This window comes from Euleptes europaea, chromosome 6 (assembly GCF_029931775.1).
Source record: "Euleptes europaea isolate rEulEur1 chromosome 6, rEulEur1.hap1, whole genome shotgun sequence".
In the NCBI taxonomy this organism is placed as follows: Eukaryota; Metazoa; Chordata; class Lepidosauria; order Squamata; family Sphaerodactylidae; genus Euleptes; species Euleptes europaea.
Window position 1 is genome coordinate 94449938 of NC_079317.1, and position 20932 is coordinate 94470869.

Genomic DNA, 20932 nt, shown 5'->3' on the forward strand with positions numbered 1-20932 from the left:
CATTTCCTGTATTTCTGTTACTTTTGGAAGAAACAATATCCTGATCAATAAAATATCATAAAATGTGAAAGCCACAGATCTCTGTCACATTCCAAGCACACACTCAATAGTGCTTCTGCTTGTTAACCATGGGCAGAGAAGACTATAATATTCTCAGGGAAACAGCACTGGGATTGACTGTTGCTTCTCTCTTGTCCTTCCTCAGGCCAGAAGAGATACCCTTATAAAGGTGTTTTAAGTCTTGACCTCATTCAAGTATTCTACCGTCTGTAACAACGTGCCGCGAGTCTAATGTCCTCATCCCATCTGGACTAGAAAAGTATCTCTTTAAGAACATTTCTCAACCTTCCAAAACTGTTAAGGCTGCGATTCTCCAGCATTGCTATAAGAGATCAGAGCCTCTCACACTTGGATTCAATGACCAGTTTTATGCTTCTTTGGAAATCATAGGTCATTGATTTCATTTTCTAGAGCTGTGTGGAATATCTATTCTAAACAGACAGAGCCACTGAACTTAAAGAATATAAGCATCTTTTCTCCAAGACGTAGCCCTTTAAGAAGATTTAGTGGGCCAAATGCTAAGCAAGAGATAGCTAGCATATTTCCTACTCTGCAATGGGGGCTTCAAGAACTCATGGCTGCTGAGGAGTCTTCTGCATAAGGAATTCTAAATGCTTTTTCTTGGAAATACCAAAGCAGTTACAAATAATGGCCGGGAATCTACAGTATGGTTTATGGAATTCATACTGAAGTCAATGGAAGAGCCAGGCTTGAATTGAAGGAATAAGTACACATTGCTTCACAGCAAGCATTGAAATAAAAAATTAGGAAATAGATTGTTCTATGCCAGCACAGAATGTGAGGAAGCCTCTTCAAGGAAAGTCAGGCGGCTGATAGGCAGTATGATACCTGGGCAAAGAGGCACACTGCTCCCTTCCATGCAGTGCAATCTAGACTGCTCCTATTGCTTGCTTTGCAACCCGGGAATCAGAAGCTTGTATAGAGAAGAGATTGGTGGTTTTGGAATAGTATCTGCCCTGCTAAATTTGCTAAATTTATGGAACAGAGGAGATTACAGGCAGAATGTTGACCATTCTGGTTGTTTGTCAGGCTCTTACAAGACTACACATCTAGGCATAATTGTGTATGAATGAGGACTCATTTTTCAAGCCTGAGATGCTTTCTTGCAAGGAAAAGAGTTCCACATGCCAAGAAACTGATGCTCAATCCATCAAGAACACTACTGAGAATAGTTACCAATAACATTCATTACATTTTGATGAAAACCTTTTACACACCGTTCCTGCTCTGAAATAACTCAGACTTTACATGCACTGGATAAGATGCTATCTACACATTTGCTCTGCCCGTAGAAGAATCCTGCATCTTGTTAGAAGTCTTGGCATGTAGGGCAATAAGAACAAAGCCTACCTTAAAGATCTGAGGTCCCTTTGTATTACGCAGGTTAAAGAAAATAGGTCGAAAGAAGGTGAACAGGGGAAAACAACTGTGAATGCATAGGTTTTATATCTTAATTTGCATTTCTGTGCCTGAGCTTTCAAACATGACTTTGACTACTAATTAAAACAAATGAGAGGAACATGAGGAAAAAAGTGCCTCTTATTATATGGCCTTTGGAAAAAATGAACCTCAAATAAATGCCTTTCTAAAAGGAGAAAAGTGAAGAGGAGGGAAATAGGAAAGAAGACAGAGAGAGGCAGAATTAGTACTTTACTATTAAAAGGCAATAAAGAGCTCCACCCAGAGTAATGCACACATCATTTTGTGTTTTCCTCAATCTAACCGTCATTCCTGTATGTTGTGCATCATGGATGGCTTTGGGCAGCTTGGACCAGCTAAAGCAACAGTGCAGTCTGGCTACTAGCATCTTTACCAAATACAATTTCAATCATAAAGACAAGAAGCAATGGAGGCTACATATATTCCGGACAAGTGCTGTATTGCTATGTCACACACTCAACAGAAATGTGGCCAATCTGCCTCTTACTCACAGGGAGCACATCTATTCCACAACTGCCAAAACAATGGTTCATCGCCATCTAAACATGTTATGTGCTCCACAGCTATGGATCCCTTGCTGACAAATCACAGCAACCTTACAAATGGCCTGCATCCACCAGTGAGGGGGTCAGATAGTTCCATCTTGTGATGTTGTGTAACATTTTTTTTTTTTTGCAGGGGTGGGAGAAGGGAATAGGAGAACCAGTGCTGGGCAGCTGCAGCTCCTAAAGATCCTCAACTCAGGCAGCAATGGTGTGCGGACTGCTGAGAGAGGAGGATCTGGGTGCTCAATAAAAGCCCCTCTCTCTATTTCTGAGGCCTTCCTTGGGGAAGTGATATTAATGTATGTTTGTCTCTGTGTCAAGTCTGAGAGCCTTGTGGTTCTGCTGGGTTTCTGTGGAATGTCAATGCCATTGGTTCTGCTGGGCATGCAAAAATGCCCCCTCCCGCTTAAGATTGTTCTCCTGGGCTTCCATGCATTGCCATTGGTTCTGTTGGGCTTGCAAAAGTGCCCCCCTCCACTTGATTTATTTCTGCTGGGCTTCTGTGGATTGCCATTGGTTCAATTTGACTTGCAAAAGTGTCCCTGTTGCTTGAATTTGTCCTGTACGGATTCTCTGATTTGACATTAGTTCTGTTGGGCTTGCCACATTGGCTTGTGGTTGTGCTGGGATTCCTGGGTTCTGCAATGGTTCTTTTGGGCTTGTTGTTTGTTCCTGCATGGGAGGCATTGACCAGCGGTTGCTGCAGGCATACTTCTTTGCTTTTGCCCTGAAGAAAGCAAGACACGCCCCCCCTTGGAAGCAATAGAGGATGAATGGGGCACCATATTTAGGGACCCATTGGATTGGACCCCATGACCCAATCTTCTTGAAACTTGGAGGTTATTCTGCGGAAAGGACCCATAGCTGTGGAGCAATTTTAAAAAGTCCCTCTAGCCACCCCCCCCCCCAGAGTCCCCATAGGATAGAATGGAGATGAATAATATCAGATTTCCGGGGGGAAACCAGATCCAAATACCATACTAATATTTGGAAACTGGAAAAATGGGAATACCAATATTTTTTTGACTCCAATATATCTAGATCTGAAAAAAAAACATGCACACCCCTACTTAGTTGATCAAAGGGTACAGAATAGGATTTAGTAATCCTAAACAGGTATCCTTAGACGTTAATCCCATTTTATTCAATGGGTTTTATCCTCAGTTTTCTGTTTCCTTGCAATGAGCTTTTAAAAATTTAACATATAATATTAATTAAAAGGTATTGTAGCTCCTTGGCATGCATTTTAATTAGAACTTTTTTCTTCCTTACTAACAAACATTTCCCATGTGTATAGCAATATCTGCAGACTGAAAATTTACTTCATGCATCTGATGAAATAGATCTAACTATGAAACCTGGATACACGTTAAGATTCCTTTTTGGTTTTGCCACAACAGACTGACATGGCTACCCCTCTAGAATTTGCCTTTTCTAGATACTCAGTTTGTGCAAATATCTCACTAGGACTTAGCCTAAGAGTTTGTTTTCAGCACAGTCTGAGTTCTGGAAGAAAAATACTTTTGGGCATGCACAGAATGCCTCTCTCTCAGCATTCAAAAACTGCAGCCTCCTTTCTTCACACTTTAATAATTCAGTAGCATACTTAATGTTACAGAGAAGCAGCGGAATCACTGAAGAATATTTTTTAAAACCGTCTGTAAAAATGAGGGTAGGACAACTACATGCCCTGTAAGAATAAAATCAGAGGTATGTTGGATCACACCAGAGGTTTCTCTAGCCAATGTCTTATTTCCCACATGAGTTAGCCAGCCAGATGCTTCTTGGAATCCCACCACCAGGGAATAAAGATAACAGCTATCCCAAAAGGTTGTCCCCTGAAAAAAACTGGCATTCAAGAGTATACTGTCACTGAACATGGTGTGGGCTGTCCGATGGTGGAATGCGCTGCCTCGGAGGGTGGTGGAGTCCCCGTCTTTGGAGGTCTTTAAGCAGAGGTTGGATGGCCATCTGTCAGGAGTGCTTTGATTGTGGGATCCTGAAAGGCAGGGGGTTGGACTGGATGGCCCTTGCGGTCTCTTCCAACCTTGTGTGATTTTTTTTTGGGGGGAGGGAGGTAGTTGTGAATTTTCTGCTTTGTGCAGGGGATTGGAATAGATGACCCTGGTGGTCCCTTCCAACTCTATGATTCTATAATTCTATGGAAGTTCCATTTGGTCATTATAGCTATTGGCCATTTGTGGAGCATATCATCTACATGACTCTGTCTAATCCCCCTTTAGAGTCTTCTAAACCAGTGGATATCACCTCATAGTAGTTTATTCAATGAATTAATTACGCAGCATGTGATATAAACTGAAACTAAGGCATTCAACTAACGCACTATTCTACATTTATAACCTCCAGTACAGATTAATACAGATCACAATGTATGTAAAGTCTGTCAGAGGATCACCCCTTTGCTACTTTGATAGATCCTTGGGAAACATTAACCTGACACAGACGTTTTCTGTTCTTCTATTTAGTATGTTTTAACTCCTTGGACAGGGTCGGATGAGTAGGGTTGCCAGGTCCCTCTTTGCCACTGGCGGGAGGTTTTTGGGGTGGAGCCTGAGGAGGGCGGGGTTTGAGACTTCAACGCCATAGAGTCCAATTGCCAAAGCGGCCATTTTTCTCCAGGTGAACTGATCTCTATCAGCTGGAAATCAGTTGTAATAGCAGGAGATCTCCAGCTAGTGCCTGGAAGTTGGCAACCCTAAGGATGAGAAGAAACAAAGTTGGAAGGGCGGGGGACACAGAAGAATTAGATGGTGGGGGGAGAAAGAAATGAAGGTACACCAGGTTAGAAGAAGAAGAGGAGGAGTTGGTTTCTCTGCCACTTAAGGGAGAATCAAACCGGCTTACAATCACCTTCCCTTCCCCTCCCCACAACAGACACCTTGTGAGGTAGGTGAGGCTGAGAGAGCTCTAAGAGAGCTGTGAGTAGCCCAAGGTCACCCAGCTGGCTTCGTGTGTAGGAGTAGGGAAACAAATTCACCAGATTAGCCTCCGCCGCTCATGTGGAGGAGTGGGGAATCGAACCCAGTTCTCCAGATCAGACTCCACCGCTCCAAACCACCGTTCTTAACCACTACACCACGCTGGCTCTCTGATGAGCTTAGGAACGACTCATGATAGGAAAATGTTTTCCTCAGCCTTCACAGCTTAAAAAGTTCACGGCCATGGAGAGCTTTCCAAAATAAAAATTGCTTGTGGGGGAAAAAGCTGCCTTGTTTGTTTATTGGGGGGTGGGTGGGCTTTTGCTTCTGGTGAGGAAGCAACGTATCACTAGCCAGTTTATTCTCTTAGAAGTTCTCCGGTGACGCTTGTAACTGTTGATCCAGTTCCGTACTGCGGTGCGGCAGATTCATCCATGGCTAGAGACAGGGATTTCTGGTACTGAGGAATCCACCTCATATCAGAGCTGAAAAAAGTTGATACAGAATGTCCTATAGTATACGACATTATAATTGAGATGGCCAACCTCTTTTTTCCCCTTTCTGGTCACTGAGGAGGGGGGGGGGGTCTCACGCCAGCCAACTGACTTGTCAATATCACCTTCCTCCGTTCCAGCTCCTGCCTCAAGCTATTAAAACAACAGAGGCTGAAACACTAGACGTGGATCGATCTCTGCATCTCTGTGTGCGAAAGCTATTGACAGGAAATCATTCGCGGGACAATTTCAACCCCTCTCTCTCGCACACCTTTTTACATCTTCCTGGATAAATTCCATGCTGCTGGCAGAGCTTTCGCTGTCAGTTCTTTGATAAAGCCCAGCGCTAGAAGCACAACACTTTAAAGCATCACGTTTCTTTTCTTGTTTATATAGGCCTGTCATAGATCAGCCTCGTATTCTTGCATACTTTTAAATAAATTGAAATTAAAAGCCACAATGCCTTACCGGTGGATTGGAAGATGAGTTTTTTTAAATATTGAGGCTGTAATATCCTGTGTGGTGTGTGTGTGTGTGAGTGTGCTAAGTGCCGTCAAGTCGCTTCCGACTCATGGCGACCCTATGAATCAATGTCCTCCAAAATGTCCTATGTTTGACAGCCTTGCTCAGATCCTGCAAATTGAGGGCTGTGGCTTCCTTTATTGAGTCCATCCATCTCTTGTTGGGTGTTCCTCTTTTCCTGCTGCCCTCAACTTTTCCTAGCATGATGGTCTTTTCCAGTGACTCTTGTCTTCTCATAATGTGATCAAAATACAATAGCCTCAGTTAAGTCATTTTAGCTTCTAGGGTCAGTTCAGGCTTCATTTGATCTATAACCCACTGATTTGGTGGGTTTTTTTTTTTTTTTGCCATCCATGGTATCCATAACACTCTCCTCCAACACCACATTTCAAAGGAGTCTACTTTCTTCCTGTCAGCTTTCTTCATTGTCCAGCTTTCACACCCATACATAGTAATAGGGAATACGATGACATGACTTAACCTGATCTTGGTGGCCAATGACACATCCTTACACTTCAGAATCTTTTCTAGCTCCTTCATGGCTGCCCTTCCCAGTCTCAATCTCCTTCTGATTTCTTGGCTGCAGTCTCCCATTTGGTTGATGATGGAGCCAAGGAATAGAAAGTCTTCAACAGTGCGGTGTAGCGGTTAAGAATATCTGGGAGGTCCAGGTTCAAATTCCCATTCATGCCATGGAAGCTCGCTGGCTGACCTTGGGCCACTCACACTCTCTCGGCCTAACCTACCTCACAGGGTTGCTGTGAGGATAAAATGGAGGAGAGGCAAATTATGTAAACCGCTTTGGGTCATCACTGGGGAGAAACACAGGCTATAAATGAATTAAATGTCCCCTTTAGTTATTGTGACAGGTTAACACAAGTGGGAACAACTGAAGTAGCTTTTTTACTTCAAAAACATATTATTTTATTTTAAAATAATTTTTATTGTTTTTCTAAGTCAAATAAACATATACATGTCTACAATTGCTAACAATCATAAAAAACATGTTATATTGTTGTTGAAACTATATCCAATATAAAAAGAAAAAGAAAAAGAAAAAAGAAGACTTCCCCTACATCTTCCTCCATCCATCAATAAGCCTATGTACTCTTTAGTATAGATAATTCCAATCCTAATATTTTTAATTTTATTCATTAAACTAAATCACATGCAATTTTAAAGATAAAGCATTGAATATATTTGTTAAAAATGAATTGATACTAACACCCAAAAAGGTTAATAAATCTCATTAATAGTAAATAGATTAGAACAATAGGTAACATTTATTACCTCCTTTAAAAGTCAATTTCTCTGTAAACTCTCCATGCCTCCCAATCACCCATAATTGCAAATTATCTTTCTAGTATATTAGTATAGTAGATTGTTCCATTTTCACCAAAGCTAAGCCTTTTAACTAGTTCCTTTTTTGTTCCAGAAAATCTAAACTCTTTTAACCAGTCCCTTTGTCCGGAATTTCTAGCGTCTTCCGCTTTTCCTCTTTAATACTAAACATCGAAGAGCATTCCCTCTGCAGACATAGGGTTCTTATAGTAAATCTGCATTGTAATTTCTTCCATCCCAAAGTCGTAGAGAGAGATCCCAGTAACTCCAGCCTTTCCACCCTTCAAATCCTCCAAGCTAGCATTAAAGAATTCTTCAGGCAGATTGCAATGACAGAAATCAAAGTCTCTCACATTCAGATCCATTGTAGCCAGCTGATCTATTGCAGTTTCTTCTTGAAGGTATGAAGCCTCTGGTTGTTTATCATGGCTTTCCAGTTCCTTTATAGGATTTTCTGTTCTTCAGCCGTCTTCTCAGAAAGTCCACTGCTCCCACATCGTCTAAGATGATGTCCAATTTTTGGTTGATAGATTGATATTGAGAGTTTATCATAGCAAGTAGTTGATCCAGCTGATTAATCGCACTTTCCATGGTTGCTGCTTTTAAAAGTTCTGTTAAAGCTTTGTTGGTAAAGTCCAGACAGATACACCGAAAAAAGAAAGTTTGTAAATAGTTTGGCAGGATTCTTGTATTGTGGATAGTACTTTAGTATTAGAATACCATCAAAGACACTCTACCATGGAGATGCTGCAGGAAACAGGATATACACAGGAAGTTGCAGGATCATGGACCTTCCGTTACCTCCTCTTGATATCCAGGAACTTGGGAGATATTTGCCAGTTGCACAAGGGAGACACACTTCCGGTCCCACGATCGATGATACTACGATGGTATTAGATGCCTTAAAGAGCAACAAGTTTCTTACTGTCTTCCGGTTCTCCAAGATTAGTCGCTTCCAGGGAAAACGTGGCTGGAGGACCTACTTAAGTAGGAAAGACATCACCACTGGGGTGGGAGGGTATCTCCTCCTCCCTCCCCTTTCTGCGTCGTAGTGTCTGATTGGTAGTTATAGCATCTTTCAAAAGATCCTGTTTGTTATGTCTACCCACCGATCAAATTGATAAGGTTCCTGCTGCCCCTGGTCAGAAGTCAAAGGGGATTAATCCTTTTCATATCCTCAGTCCCCAAGGCTTCTTTAAAACCAGTATGGCAATCTAGTCAATTCAGCCACCACTTCTGCTTCCCCTTTCCCAGGGCAATAAAATGGTCACCAAGCTCCGGTCAGGGAAAGTAGTTCAGGAAGCCCTGTAGGCAGGGTTGCAATTTGCAAGCCTCCAGGTGGGGGCTGTAGATCTCTCAGAATTACAACTGATCTCTGGATACCCTGCCCTCCCCAGGTTCCACCTCCAAATCGCCAGGAATTTCCCAACCCTGAGTTTGCAACCTTGCCTATAGGGCATATGTGACTTGCTGCACTTGTTTTAAAGAGTGCTGGGGCAGCAAAGTGTGTGTGTGGCGGGCTCTCTTCCAGATCCCAGGTGTAAGCAATGCCAGCAATAGTGAGGAGCTGGGCAGAGGTAATGGATACTGTGGCTACCATTCTAGACAGCAAAGTACCTTGATGTCAGGCCTTTACTTTTTCTGAAGTAGGGGTTTGGCAGCTGCAGGCCAGAAGCTGGCTTCCTGTCAAGGGTAGGTTCTGGCTGCTGGTCACAGTTTTGTTCTCATGCTGTGAATCCTGTTTATCCTGTCTCTGTGTTATGTCTTTGTTTCTATGAGAACTGTTATCTCTTAGTACGGCACTGTGGTTTCACTTTGTATTGCTTTTTTGCCTTGAATGCTTTTATACTGTAACCCATCTGCATTGACTCTATTAACACCCTCTCCTGCGTGAGAGGCACTCAACTTCTTAAATCTGTCTTTTTGCTCCTAATAAATTAGCATTGCTTAGGTTCACCTGCCTGAGCGTGTCTGTTTATGGGATGCTAGGGATAGACACCTGAGCTGACATTTGAGTTGCCGATGGCCGGAATGGCTGCTTGTAGTAAATAAATCCACTATCTGGTGATGAATGGGAAGCTATCAGCAATTGGTGGAGCCACCATGCTATCTCAGATTGGTCCTGGACCTTCGAATGACGCACAACAGTAGCGGGGCCTGTGAGACCTGCAAAACATCTTTCAGCTTTCTGTCTGGTTCCAACCCCCTTGGCTCCTATCAGCTGAGCTCTATGCTGCCCTTCCTTAGCCTACTATCCTCAGAGCATGTACGTTACACAGGTACAGAAGGCATTTTTATAGCAGGGGTTGTTCAAGTTTTCCCGAAAGAAGTGAAACCCTTGTCTCTTCCATTTCAAAGGCAGTTTCCCCTTGGAGTAGCTCTGTGCAGTTCCCATACAAACTGGGGCTGATGAAGTAATGGGGGAATGTGTGTGCATGGCAGGGAATGTGTGTGCAGTTCTTGGCAAGCACAATACTGTGCACAGGTGGAAGCGCATATGTTTGTTACCTTTTAAAATTACAAAACTGACCAGAAGATACACAAAATTCCCCATTCTGTTGGACGGGAACTAGATATTCCAACAGAAGGTCTGTGTCCTCATGCAGTGAAGCCGGTTTTCCAAATCATGCATCCCACAGAGTTGGATCTAATCATTTCCTCCTGCTAAGAGGAATTTTTAATTGGAGGAAGACTCCTGCCATTGGAGGAAGGACCCTACTCTCCAACGGAAGACTCCCTGTTTAGCGGGAGGGAACAGCCAGACTCATTCTGTAGTGTCTATTCGTTTGGGTTTCACCCCACTGTTTCACTGTATCCCAGGAAACAGCTTGACATTGTTTTTTTAATGTTAAGAGCCAACATACCACCCTGCAATTTCCTGACTGCTGCAAAAAAAGAAGCGACACTATCCAACGATCACGAAAAGCACAAGCTACCCAACTATATATGCACAACACACCATGCTAGACACAGATGGGAGGACAAGGTGAAAGCTTTTCCCTCTGATATGGCAGGGTTTAATTTCAGGCTTGCCATACTTCACAAAAATCAAGAAACAATGGGAACAAAATTGCTTCAAAGCTAACTTCCTTCTCCCTCTCATCTTCAGCTTTCAGTCTGCTCTAAATTGTACTGACTGGAGTGATTTAATGGGAATGACTGCTCTGGAATGAAAAGTAGCAGTTTATGTTCCCTTCTCTGCCTCTTGCAGACAGACAGGGGTTGCAAGAGCCATTTCAACCAGGTGAGACCTGAGAACCGACCAAAGCATTCCACTCACTGGCTAGTGTTGGTTCTGAATCTGAAAAGCTGATCCTGTTTATGATCTTCCAAAGATAACACTCAAATGAACTACTAGCTGTATCATTCTAATTGTATCTTGAAGAAGCGCTCTGTGACTCACGAAAGCTCATACCCTGCCAGACCTTCAGTTAGTCTTTAAGGTGCTACTGGACTCTTGCTCTTTTCTACTGCTACAGACAGACTAACACAGCTACCCATCACAAATTAACTACCGTTTGTTTAAAATGAAGAAGTTAATAGCACCCTCCTAAGCAGAGTCACACCCTTCTAAGCCCATTGACTTTAATGAATTTAGGACATGATTAGGATGGTACTGAAATTACACAAGGAACGTGCTGTTTAAGTGTTCTCAGAAACATCAAAAGAGAGCTTAAAGGGTCTTCCGGGCCCCAAATTCTGGGCCCAATACAAGCCACGTTCAAAACAACTCTCTAAACCCTCCACTACTCTCCCGCCAATCAGCTCACTCACAGATTCTGCAGTCAAAAAACTAAACTGAGATTAAATGCTATGAAGGCAAATGTCAGGGAACCAGATGGATTTTCGAAGGCTTCACAAAGGTAGTGATAAATCCAAACAGAGGTAAAGCAGCTGCAAACATTCCCCTCCCAGCACCTCCAAACTCAGTGATTGTTCACATCCCTTTGCAAAAGACTGCAGAACTATTTGCAAGGGGTCAAGGAGAAAATGGAATATATCCACACTGGGAAATGACTGAGCTGATAATCTCTCCCCCCCACACACACACACACAGTTTAGTCATATCTAATTGACCAGTTATGGATGGGGATGCTCCTGTGGATGTCATACTCCCAATGTCCTTTATACTTTGCCCTCTAGTCATGTATAACCATGTGCAACTAGAACCTGACTGGGGTGAAGTTTTGCTGCTCGGCCTTGGAAGGCAATAAAACACCGAGCACAACAAGGGGAGCATGAGCCATTTAGAATAAGGGGAATCAGCGGTCTTCACTTGCTTTTAGCGATGTCATCAGGCAGCCAATTTGTCTACTTATGACTGAACTGATAATATCTCCCCCCCCCACCCAGTTTAGTAATATATAATTGCCCAGTTATAGGAGCTCCGTGGCGCAGAGTGGTAAAAAGCAGTACAGCAGTCCAAGCTCTGCTCACAACCTGAGTTCGATCCCAACGGAAGTTGGTTTCAGGTAGCCAGCTCAAGGTTGACGCAATCTTCCATCCTTCCGAGGTCGGTAAAATGAGTACCCAGCTTGCTGGGGGTGAAGGGAAGATGACTGGGGAAGGCACTGGCAAACAACCCCGTAAAACAAAGTCTGCCTAGTAAACGTCGGGATGTGACGTCATGGGTCAGGAATGACCTGGTGCTTGCACAGGGGACTTTTACCTTTCTGGTGCAGTGCGACCAGTGTGTTTGCTACATGATCCCAGGTTGGTTGGGTTACAGCGGAAAAAATCCTTTCAAGCTAAAAATAAAGGGGGGGGGGCTTCAAACACTGGAGCAACAATGGCTGTGTGGTAAGGCACCCTAAAGGTAGAAGTTAGGGATTTTACACAGACCCTTGATGCTTCCTCCCAGAATATACATTTCATATCAAAAATTAAATCTCATAAAAATGCCTACTAAAGCAGAGTTTGCAGCATCAAAGTGCAGCGCAGCAAATACTGTGATTTGGAAACATAACAAGCAGAGCGGGACAAAGACAGGTTGCTGTTCCCAAATAGGTACACTGCAAAATTTGAGAGATGCCCCCCTACGTCCTTTGCAACATTAGCAAGGCTGCTGGGACACTACTTCTAGACTGGGCGCTGCTGTGCATGGCCTGTAAATTGCGGCCAATGATCCCCCTATAGAAGTGAAAGAAAGGTACACCTCCTAGTTCATACATTGTCTAGAAAAGAACTGCTTAGGCTTGTCTTCGCACAGTTGAATTAAAATAGAGCAGGAGTCCAGTGGCGCCTTAAAGACTAACAATTTATTCCAGCTTTTGTGAGACAGAGCTCATATGCCCGACTGAATTCCTGCTGGCGAAAGCCTATGCTGAAATAAACGTTGCTAGTCTTTAACTTTAAGGTGCCACTGGATTCCTGGTTTATTTTTTCCAACTGTGCCAGTAGCGCTTCTACAGACTAATAGAGCTACTCATCTGGAATTATGCACAAAATACGGTGACGGTCGCCCTTAGCAGTATACATCAAGACGGCACTCAGCTACCTATCAAAGCATTCAGTTATTATTTCATGAATTGCATTTATTACTGGAAATAATATATGGCTACCTTCTAATTAGTGTATAGTCCTGAAAAAACATTGTCCCAGACGTCAAGTGCTTTTGCAATTAATTATAAAATACTGTAATGCAAATGTATAACTATATAGCAGAAAAAAGCAGTAATGTCCTTTAACTACTCTATGATGTAATAACTCTCCAACATGCATTAATTTGAGTGCCGTCACTCACACTGACTCAAAGCCCCTGAGATGTTCAACTGAGGTGTTATGTTCCTCTCTTTTTTTTGTCAGACTCATAATTTCATTTCTTTTAAGAGAGGAGAATTGTTAAGTGTAGCCAAGAGATAACAAAGGTATCAGTTTTGTAGGGAAAAAAACATTGATTCTGCATTCCACATTTTGGCTCTTCATTTCTGCATCTTGTAGGCAAGCTTCCACACGTTGCTAAATTAGTGTCCAGCTCTCCCACACCAAGGGCCGGGTGCTGGCCCACCTCACCCTCCAAGTCTACTTTCTGTTGGCCATATATCAGAAAAGGTCTCACAATTCGAGGAGGAGGGTTGCCAACACCTGTGGACCCTCACTCTCGCAACCAATCTCTCTCTGATAGACATGGGATAGGTCTGGGGGTAGGCTGACCCTCAATCCCCCCATGCCCTCTCTTCAGGGACGGGCTCATGGTGATTGATGGGAATCTGGGCCACTGGCCTTCCCAGCTAGGCCTTCATCTCTCTTCCCCTCCCTTCCCCTGAGGTTTCAAGAGGCTGCCTATGGTTGCCAGGTCCCTTTTCACTACCGGCGGGAGGTTTTGGGGGCGTAGGGTTGCCAAATGCCAGGTAGTAGCAGGAGATCTCCTGCTAATTCAACTGATCTCCAGCCAATAGAGATCAGATTACCTGGAGAAAAATGGCCGCTTTGGCAATTGAACTCTATGGCGTTGAAGCTCCTCCCCTCCCCAAACCCCACCCTCCTCAGGCTCCGCCCCAAAAATCTCCTGCCGGTGGCGAGGAGGGACCTGGCAACCCTATTGGGGCAGAGCCTGAGGAGGGTGGGGTTTGGGGAGGGGAGGGACTTCAATGCCATAGAGTCCAATTGCCAAAGCGGCCATTTTCTCCAGGTGAACAGATCTCTATCGGCTGGTGATCAGTTGTAATAGCAGGAGATCTCCAGCTAGTACCTGGAGGTTGGCAACCCTACCTCTGCCTGCCTGCACAGGCCCCAGCTTCTGCAGGCTTCCTCTTCTGGTAGGGTTGCCAGGTCCCTCTTTGCCACTGGTGGGAAGGTTTTGGGGTGGAGCCTGAGGAGGGGAGGGTGAGGGGAGGGACTTCAATGCCATAGAGTCCAATTGCCAAAGCGGCCATTTTCTCCAGGTGAACTGATCTTTATTGGCTGAAGATCAGTTGTAATAGCAGGAGATCTCCAGCTAGTACCTGGCGGTTGGCAACCCTATCCTCTGGTCTGTGGCCAAGTACAGCCTGCTGCCTGAGCCCTACCTCCCATCTGAGGCCTGTGCTGGTTCTGCCAGGCGTTGAAGCTGTTGCTGGGGCATTTCCAGGCCTTGCCCTTGCCCCTTGCCCTACAGCCTCTTGTTGGATTGCCTCCCCCAACCATGCCTGGGCAAGAGTCTCCTCTGCAGTAGGTGAGTGTGGGGGTGGGGCTGTCACCCCCAGACCGTTTAGCTATTCTGGACCATTGTGCCTATCCTGGGTGAGAAAAACCTTCCTTAATCTCTCCCCCTTCCCATCTCACTCACGCCAATAATCTTGAGCAGTGTACCACAGAATATTGCAGGGGGACATCGACAGAAGTAGTCAAGCTATTTTACAGGGAAATTTGTCCATTTCTGATCTTCTCATTGAAGGATCCTAATAATGAAGCCACAGAACTCAGGGACTTCCCAGAGCAGGTTTTTTTGTTCTTTTTAAAGCAGAGTTGCGTAGCATTATAGACAGCCCGAAACTGATTCTAAGCAATTAGCTTTGCAGCGGAAGGTGTGCGTGCAAAATGAATTGGATTATGCTTCTATATGCAATAAGCTGCCAGTACAGTCAAGGTCATGGCATTCTTGGTTCTGATTTCCAGATATCCACACACTCAGAGTATTTTTACAAGCCTCCCTTCCCTGTGGGTGACTGCTGAATGAGATGCAGCTGTCAGCACTGAATGGCAAACAATGACCTTGAAATGGTGCCGTTTCAGATACCTATAAAAACATATTGCTCCCAAACTGTAGGAGTAATCTCCTCCTCCAGAGAGAGTTCTGAGCCCTGAGTTCTTATAAATCCAGGATGGCTTAATAACTTAGGGATTCCTTCTTCAGAAAAAATGAGAAAATGATTCAAGCTCAGTAATACTGAGTGGTAAGTACTACAAGAGCTGAACCAAGCAATGTCCAAGCGGTGTGCCTCCGAACAGAAAGAGCTCCAAGGTGGCAGGGCTGGCATCAGCAGCCTCAGTGATAGAGGAGGTGAGCAGCGGCAGTCCCTGCTCCTCCTCCCTCATTCACCTGCAGTGCTGCTGCTTTGGTCGTGGGGGGGGATGCCCCCTCCTCTTTGCCCACCCACAGAGACGAGGGCATGAGGCATCGGCTGCCTTGGCAGCAGAGGGATGATGGCACAGGTGGCTCCTGCTCCTTCTCCCTACTTTGCTGTCACCACAGGCGGAGGAGGGTGGTGGCAGCTCCTGCTCTCCTTCCCCTCTCCCCCACCCAACTGCAGTACCATCTTCTCCTTCTCCGCCTCCTCTGCTTTCTGCGGTGGCTCCCCTCCATTTCCTCAGTCTCATACCTGCCGCAGTTCATAGAAGTATGTTCCCTGCACAAGTGCAGACAACATTCCATGTTAGTGGGCATTTTATCCTCACCCTCCATTTAAAAAAAAAAGTTTTCAGACTTACCTGGGGGTTCCTCCAAGTTCTTAGAAATGTTTTCTGTGTACATGGCCCCAGTCCACAGATGGGACCATGTTGAGAATTAGATATATTGACAAGTGGGGAACCCACAAGGACTTGCAGGGGGCATCTTTTATTTCCCCCCTCCTCCACTATTTCTTCTTTCCGTTCTGAAAGGCACCATAGCCTTTCTCCTTTTCCTGCTTTCTTCTGTCCTAACCTATATTTTATCTGCCCCCATCTTCAGCTATATTTATTTACTTCATTTATACCCTGCCTTTCTCCACAATAGGAACCCAAAGCCGCTTACATCATTCTCCTCTCGATCCTCCCAACAATCCTGTGAAGTAGGTTAGACTGAGAGTGTGAAACTAGCCCAAGGTTACCCAGTGAGTTTCCATGGCAGAATGGTGACCTGAGTCTCCCAGATCCTAGTCTGAAACTGTAACCACTATACCATACTAGATTCTGTGGGGTGGTTGCAAGTAACAAGCAGCTGGGCCTGGGTGAGTAATGTAAATTGCCTGGTATCAAGTTGCCCAGTGGTTGCTGCCAGGTTTGGCTTTAACGAGTCCGCCTTCAAATGCCAAAACAGTCCCGGAAAGGACCCTGTCCCCTCCCCTTGCTTCTTAGTGGCAGAAACCAAGGCTTGAAGGCTGTCAATACTGTTGTAGCTGCTTAGCAATGGCTGCAATGGCCACTGAATTTCTTAAAGCAACAGGTGCTGTTTCTATTATGGGGGTGTGTGTCAATCCCTCCATGTACTTTTCCCAGATTTTAATTTTTTTCTGCAAACCTGAGGCATTTTTCAGTTCGTAGAAAGATCCACCTTGTTTGTTCATGGCTCTGGTCTCCAGATTTAAGTATCCATGGATTTGGTCACATTGAGAATTAGATACATTGATGAGGTACCTTTAACACCATATATAATTTGTACAATCCAGTGATGGGCACCTTATTAAAAATGGTTATCCATTTTCAGCATAGGGCAGAATGGCTTGATGATACACTAAAACTGATAAATATGGGATCCTACTTTAACAGTGTGCTGGGTCTAATGTGTATAACATCTAATCTAATGTGTATAAAAGCATGACGGTCACAAGACAGACTGCAGACAGACAAAGGAAACTGCTTGTTTTGTACTCACACTGAGCAGGAGGCACTTGTTTTCTTTGATGGCTCCTATGCACCCCACAAAGCCGATGATCATTACAAAAGTCCCTGTGACGATCAGCAAGTTGGCCGCTGACAGGGAAGGGAAGGAAGAAGACAGAGTGGCAAAGTTTCCTTGAGTAACAGCTAGCCATATGCCAACTCCAAGGATTCCACAGCCTCCCAGCTAGAAAAACACAAAGAGAAAGAAGGCAACTCAGACACCAAGGAAGATGCTATTATCGTAATTATCACCACTGTTATTCTTCTGTTATCATCATTAACTAAAGCAACAGTATCAAGGAACCCTACAATAAAGCTGTGATTTTTCTCACAATTATTCATACTTATGTCCTTTGGAATCATACCATGAATGTACATAAGTGCAAGCCCTCCTTCCACCTGGCACCCAGTTACGCTCAGTACTGTTAACGTGAACATAGTAAGAGATGGTTTCTTATCCCTTAAGCCTTCACATGAAAGAAGAAGAAGCAGGCATTACCAAAGTGCTATGATCCCTATTCCACAGCAAGAAATTGAAATGATTTGGACCTGCTTCACAAAGAGAACCTGTCACACAGCTAGGATTTGAAATTAAGCTCAAGGATTTCAACCGAGTGCCTTTGCTAGAACTGATGTTTTTCACTTAAAGGATATGCACACACTGAGACAAGCCAATGAAGCCTGGGCGTAGCGGAGGACCAAACAAGAGCCATCGAATAAAGCAGGCAGTTTGGTTGTTTGTAATTTGGAGTCACTGTCAACTGCAGTCCTGCTCACAGCTAAGGGCAAAGAATAACCAGTGGCTACTCCACATCAAGCTACAGGTCAGGGGTACTCAAAGATACTACAACAAAATTAACAGCATGCAGGCTCACAGGAACGCTACTATAAGAACCACAATGAAACCAAAAAAGGAATTACAGTAATGCCGAAATAACACCAGAAATAACACAGTTGTGCATATAAACCTCTATTAAAAAGGTAAAGGTCCCCAGTGCAAGCACCGGGTCATTCCTGACCCATGGGGTGACGTCACATCCCTACGTTTCCTAGGCAGACTTTGTTTGTGGGGTGGTTTGCCAGTGCCTTCCCCAGTCATCTTCCCTTTACCCCCAGCAAGCTGGGGACTCATTTTACCGACCTCAGAAGGATGGGAGGCTGAGTCAACCTTGAGCCGGCTACCTGAAACCAACTTCCGTTGGGATTGAACTCAGGTCGTGAGCAGAGCTTGGGACTGCAGTACTGCAGCTTACCACTCTGCGCCACGGGGCTCATAAATCTCTATTGTGTGTGCAAAGTGCCTTCAAGTCGCAGCCGACTTACGGCGACCTGTTTTCATTTACAACCCTAATATTACAAAACCATATAAACCAAAGGTACAACACTGAGCTCCATGGCGCAGAGTGGTAAGCTGCAGTACTGCAGTCCAAGCTCTGCTCACGACCTGAGTTTGATCCCAACGGAAGTTGGTTTCAGGTAGCCAGCTCAAGTTTGACTCAGCCTTCCATCTTTCCAAGGTCGGTCAAATGAGTACCCAGCTTGTTGGGGGTAAAGGGAAGATGACTGGGGAAGGCACTGGCAAACCACCCCGTAAAACAAAGTCTGCCTAGGAAACGTCGGGATGTGACGTCACCCCATGGGTCAGGAATGACCCAGTGCTTGCACAGGGGACCTTTACCTTTTACAACACTGAGGCAAGTATAATCAAACATGCTCCAAGGCATCCTGTATAACATAAATCAATAATAGTCCAGCTGTGCTCAAGAGTAGAGGTGTGGCACTATCATTGATTTATGTTATGCAGGGTGCCTTAGACCGTGTTTGTTCATACTTGCCTCAGAGTTGTTCCTTTGGTTTATATGGTTTTGTAATATTAGGGTTGTAATAGATATATATATATATACAACTGCCACGTGTGTTATTTCCTGTGTTATTTCCGGCATTATTGTAATTCCTTTTTTGGTATCATTGTGGTTCTTATAGTAGCGTTCCTGTGAGCCTGCGTGCTGTTCATTTTGTTATAGGTCAGGAATAGGCAAGTTCTTAAATCGGGGGACAGGGTGGGGGGATGGTGGATTCTCCCTGGCCAAGCTGCTTGATCCACCAGTCTTCAACAGTGACTACTTATTTCTCAGTGGGAGGAATGACTACAAGGGGAAAGGAGGTGTGACTCTCCTTGCACCTGCCATTCCTGTCCGTGCCATATTCTGAAGTGCTGCTTGGATTGCACTGCAGGCTCCCCTGCTGGGAAAGAGAGGGGCATCTGCCAAGTAAGAAGCAGTTCCATGTGAAAGGAGTTTGGTGGAAATATCTATTTCGAGGAACTGAGAGAAACCACCAGTGTGGCTCTTAGGCCTCCAGTTCACCTTTCTTGGCCGGGGAAAGAGGGCGGGATACAAATTTGGGGGGGGGGGATGAGGGACAGGAAATACTCCTTTCATCACAACAACCAGGGTTACACATGAGAAGGGAGCAGGTAAGAGGCAAATATTAATATGCAAAGTGATGTGTGAGTTGTTTTGTAGCACAGAATCTCTAGTCTGTCAATTACAATCCAAGTGGATTCATGGCAAAATAGCATCTTAGGATTTCACCCCATAAATGCTCTTGCAGAGGTTTGCAACATTAACATGGAACAAAACAATTTCAAACAATAGTTAAAAGCATAACATTTACAGCATAATAATGACTACAACTGACCTGCATCAACTACTGACAAGTGCTAAACGCAAGGATTGTCTCAAATAGGAAGCAGAGCCATTTCAGAAGTGGGCAACTTGTGACCAATGATCATAAGCTGTAAACCGGCCTCACTTACATTGGGATGTAGTAATTCCTCAACAGAAATTTCAAGAGGTTTTTTTGACAGTGGGGAGAGTGGAACAGTGGGAATGGGGGCAACCATGAGAAGTTTCTTGGACTGCAAATCAGCAGAAAGCCCGCACTCAAAGGACTTCTGTCATCAGCCACAGAAGCTCAGTGTTCCCATCAAGTGCATAGCCAACATTTGTCAACCTGCCACTCCTAATTGGGAGAAAGCCCAAGAATTCACAGCAATTCACGTCAAACTGCAAAATTAAGCAGGAAAATAACATCACAAGAGGAATTTTGCATAACACTCACACCGTAGAATGCCTTTTACTTGTCATGAGTTTCTATTGAGTTGAAAAACTGCCCATATTCCACATCAATCAAAGGTGAAAAGAGAAACACAGGCATACATATTCTTCCCAGTTACAGCGGCAGAAATGCCCTCCCAGGTCCCAGGCCCTTCTTCCCAAGGCTCTCTGGGCACAGGCATATATATAGGGTTGCCAGGTTCCTCTTTGCCATCAGTGGGAGGTTTTTGGAGCGGAGCCTGAGGAGGGCAGGGCTTGGGGAGGGGAGGGACTTCAATGCCATAGAGTCCAATTGTCAAAGCGGCCATTTTATCAAGGTGAACTGATCCCCATCGGCTGGAGATCAGTTGTAATAGCAGGAGATCTCCAGTTAGTACCTGGCGGTTGGCAACCCTAGTCTCTGCCTGGAAGTGTCAGTCTGACAGCCAGGGTCCAAATCCTCTGCCTTGACTTCCACAAGCCCCGCTGGTGTCTTTGTGGCTCTCACAGGCCTGTCTGTCCTGCGTTTTCCCCTCAAACCCCTGCTCTCTCCGTTCCTTCCCTTTTTTCTCTGTCCTCTCCCTTCCCCTACCAGGAAAAATGGTAACTGTGACTTGGGTCAGAGTCAGGGCTGCTGGGGAATGGAGTCCCTCGCTAATTCCATTACAGTGGGGTTGCCAATTCTGGGTTGGGAAACTCCTGGAGATTTAAGAATGGAGCCTGAGGAGAGTAGGGTTTAGGGGGCGGTACCTCAAAAGGGTATAATGTCATAGAGTCCATCCTCCAAAACACCCGTTTTCTCCAGTGGAATTGATCCCTGTTGTCAGGAGATCTCCAGGCCCCCACCCGGAGGTTGACAACCTATGCATACATCAGTAAGTCTGGTGTGGTGTTGTCATTCAGATAACAGA

General features: G+C 44.7%; 1 protein-coding gene across 3 annotated transcripts in view; it reads right to left on the reverse strand.

Moving 5' to 3' along the window:
- Positions 1-20932, reverse strand: part of TSPAN4 (tetraspanin 4) — a 352643-nt gene that overhangs the window by 84709 nt on the left and 247002 nt on the right. For all 3 annotated transcript variants that reach the window (XM_056851470.1, XM_056851472.1, XM_056851469.1), the window contains one exon: positions 16916-17107. In XM_056851470.1, the coding sequence (XP_056707448.1) occupies positions 16916-17107 (192 nt within the window). The remainder of the gene's footprint in view (positions 1-16915; positions 17108-20932) is intronic.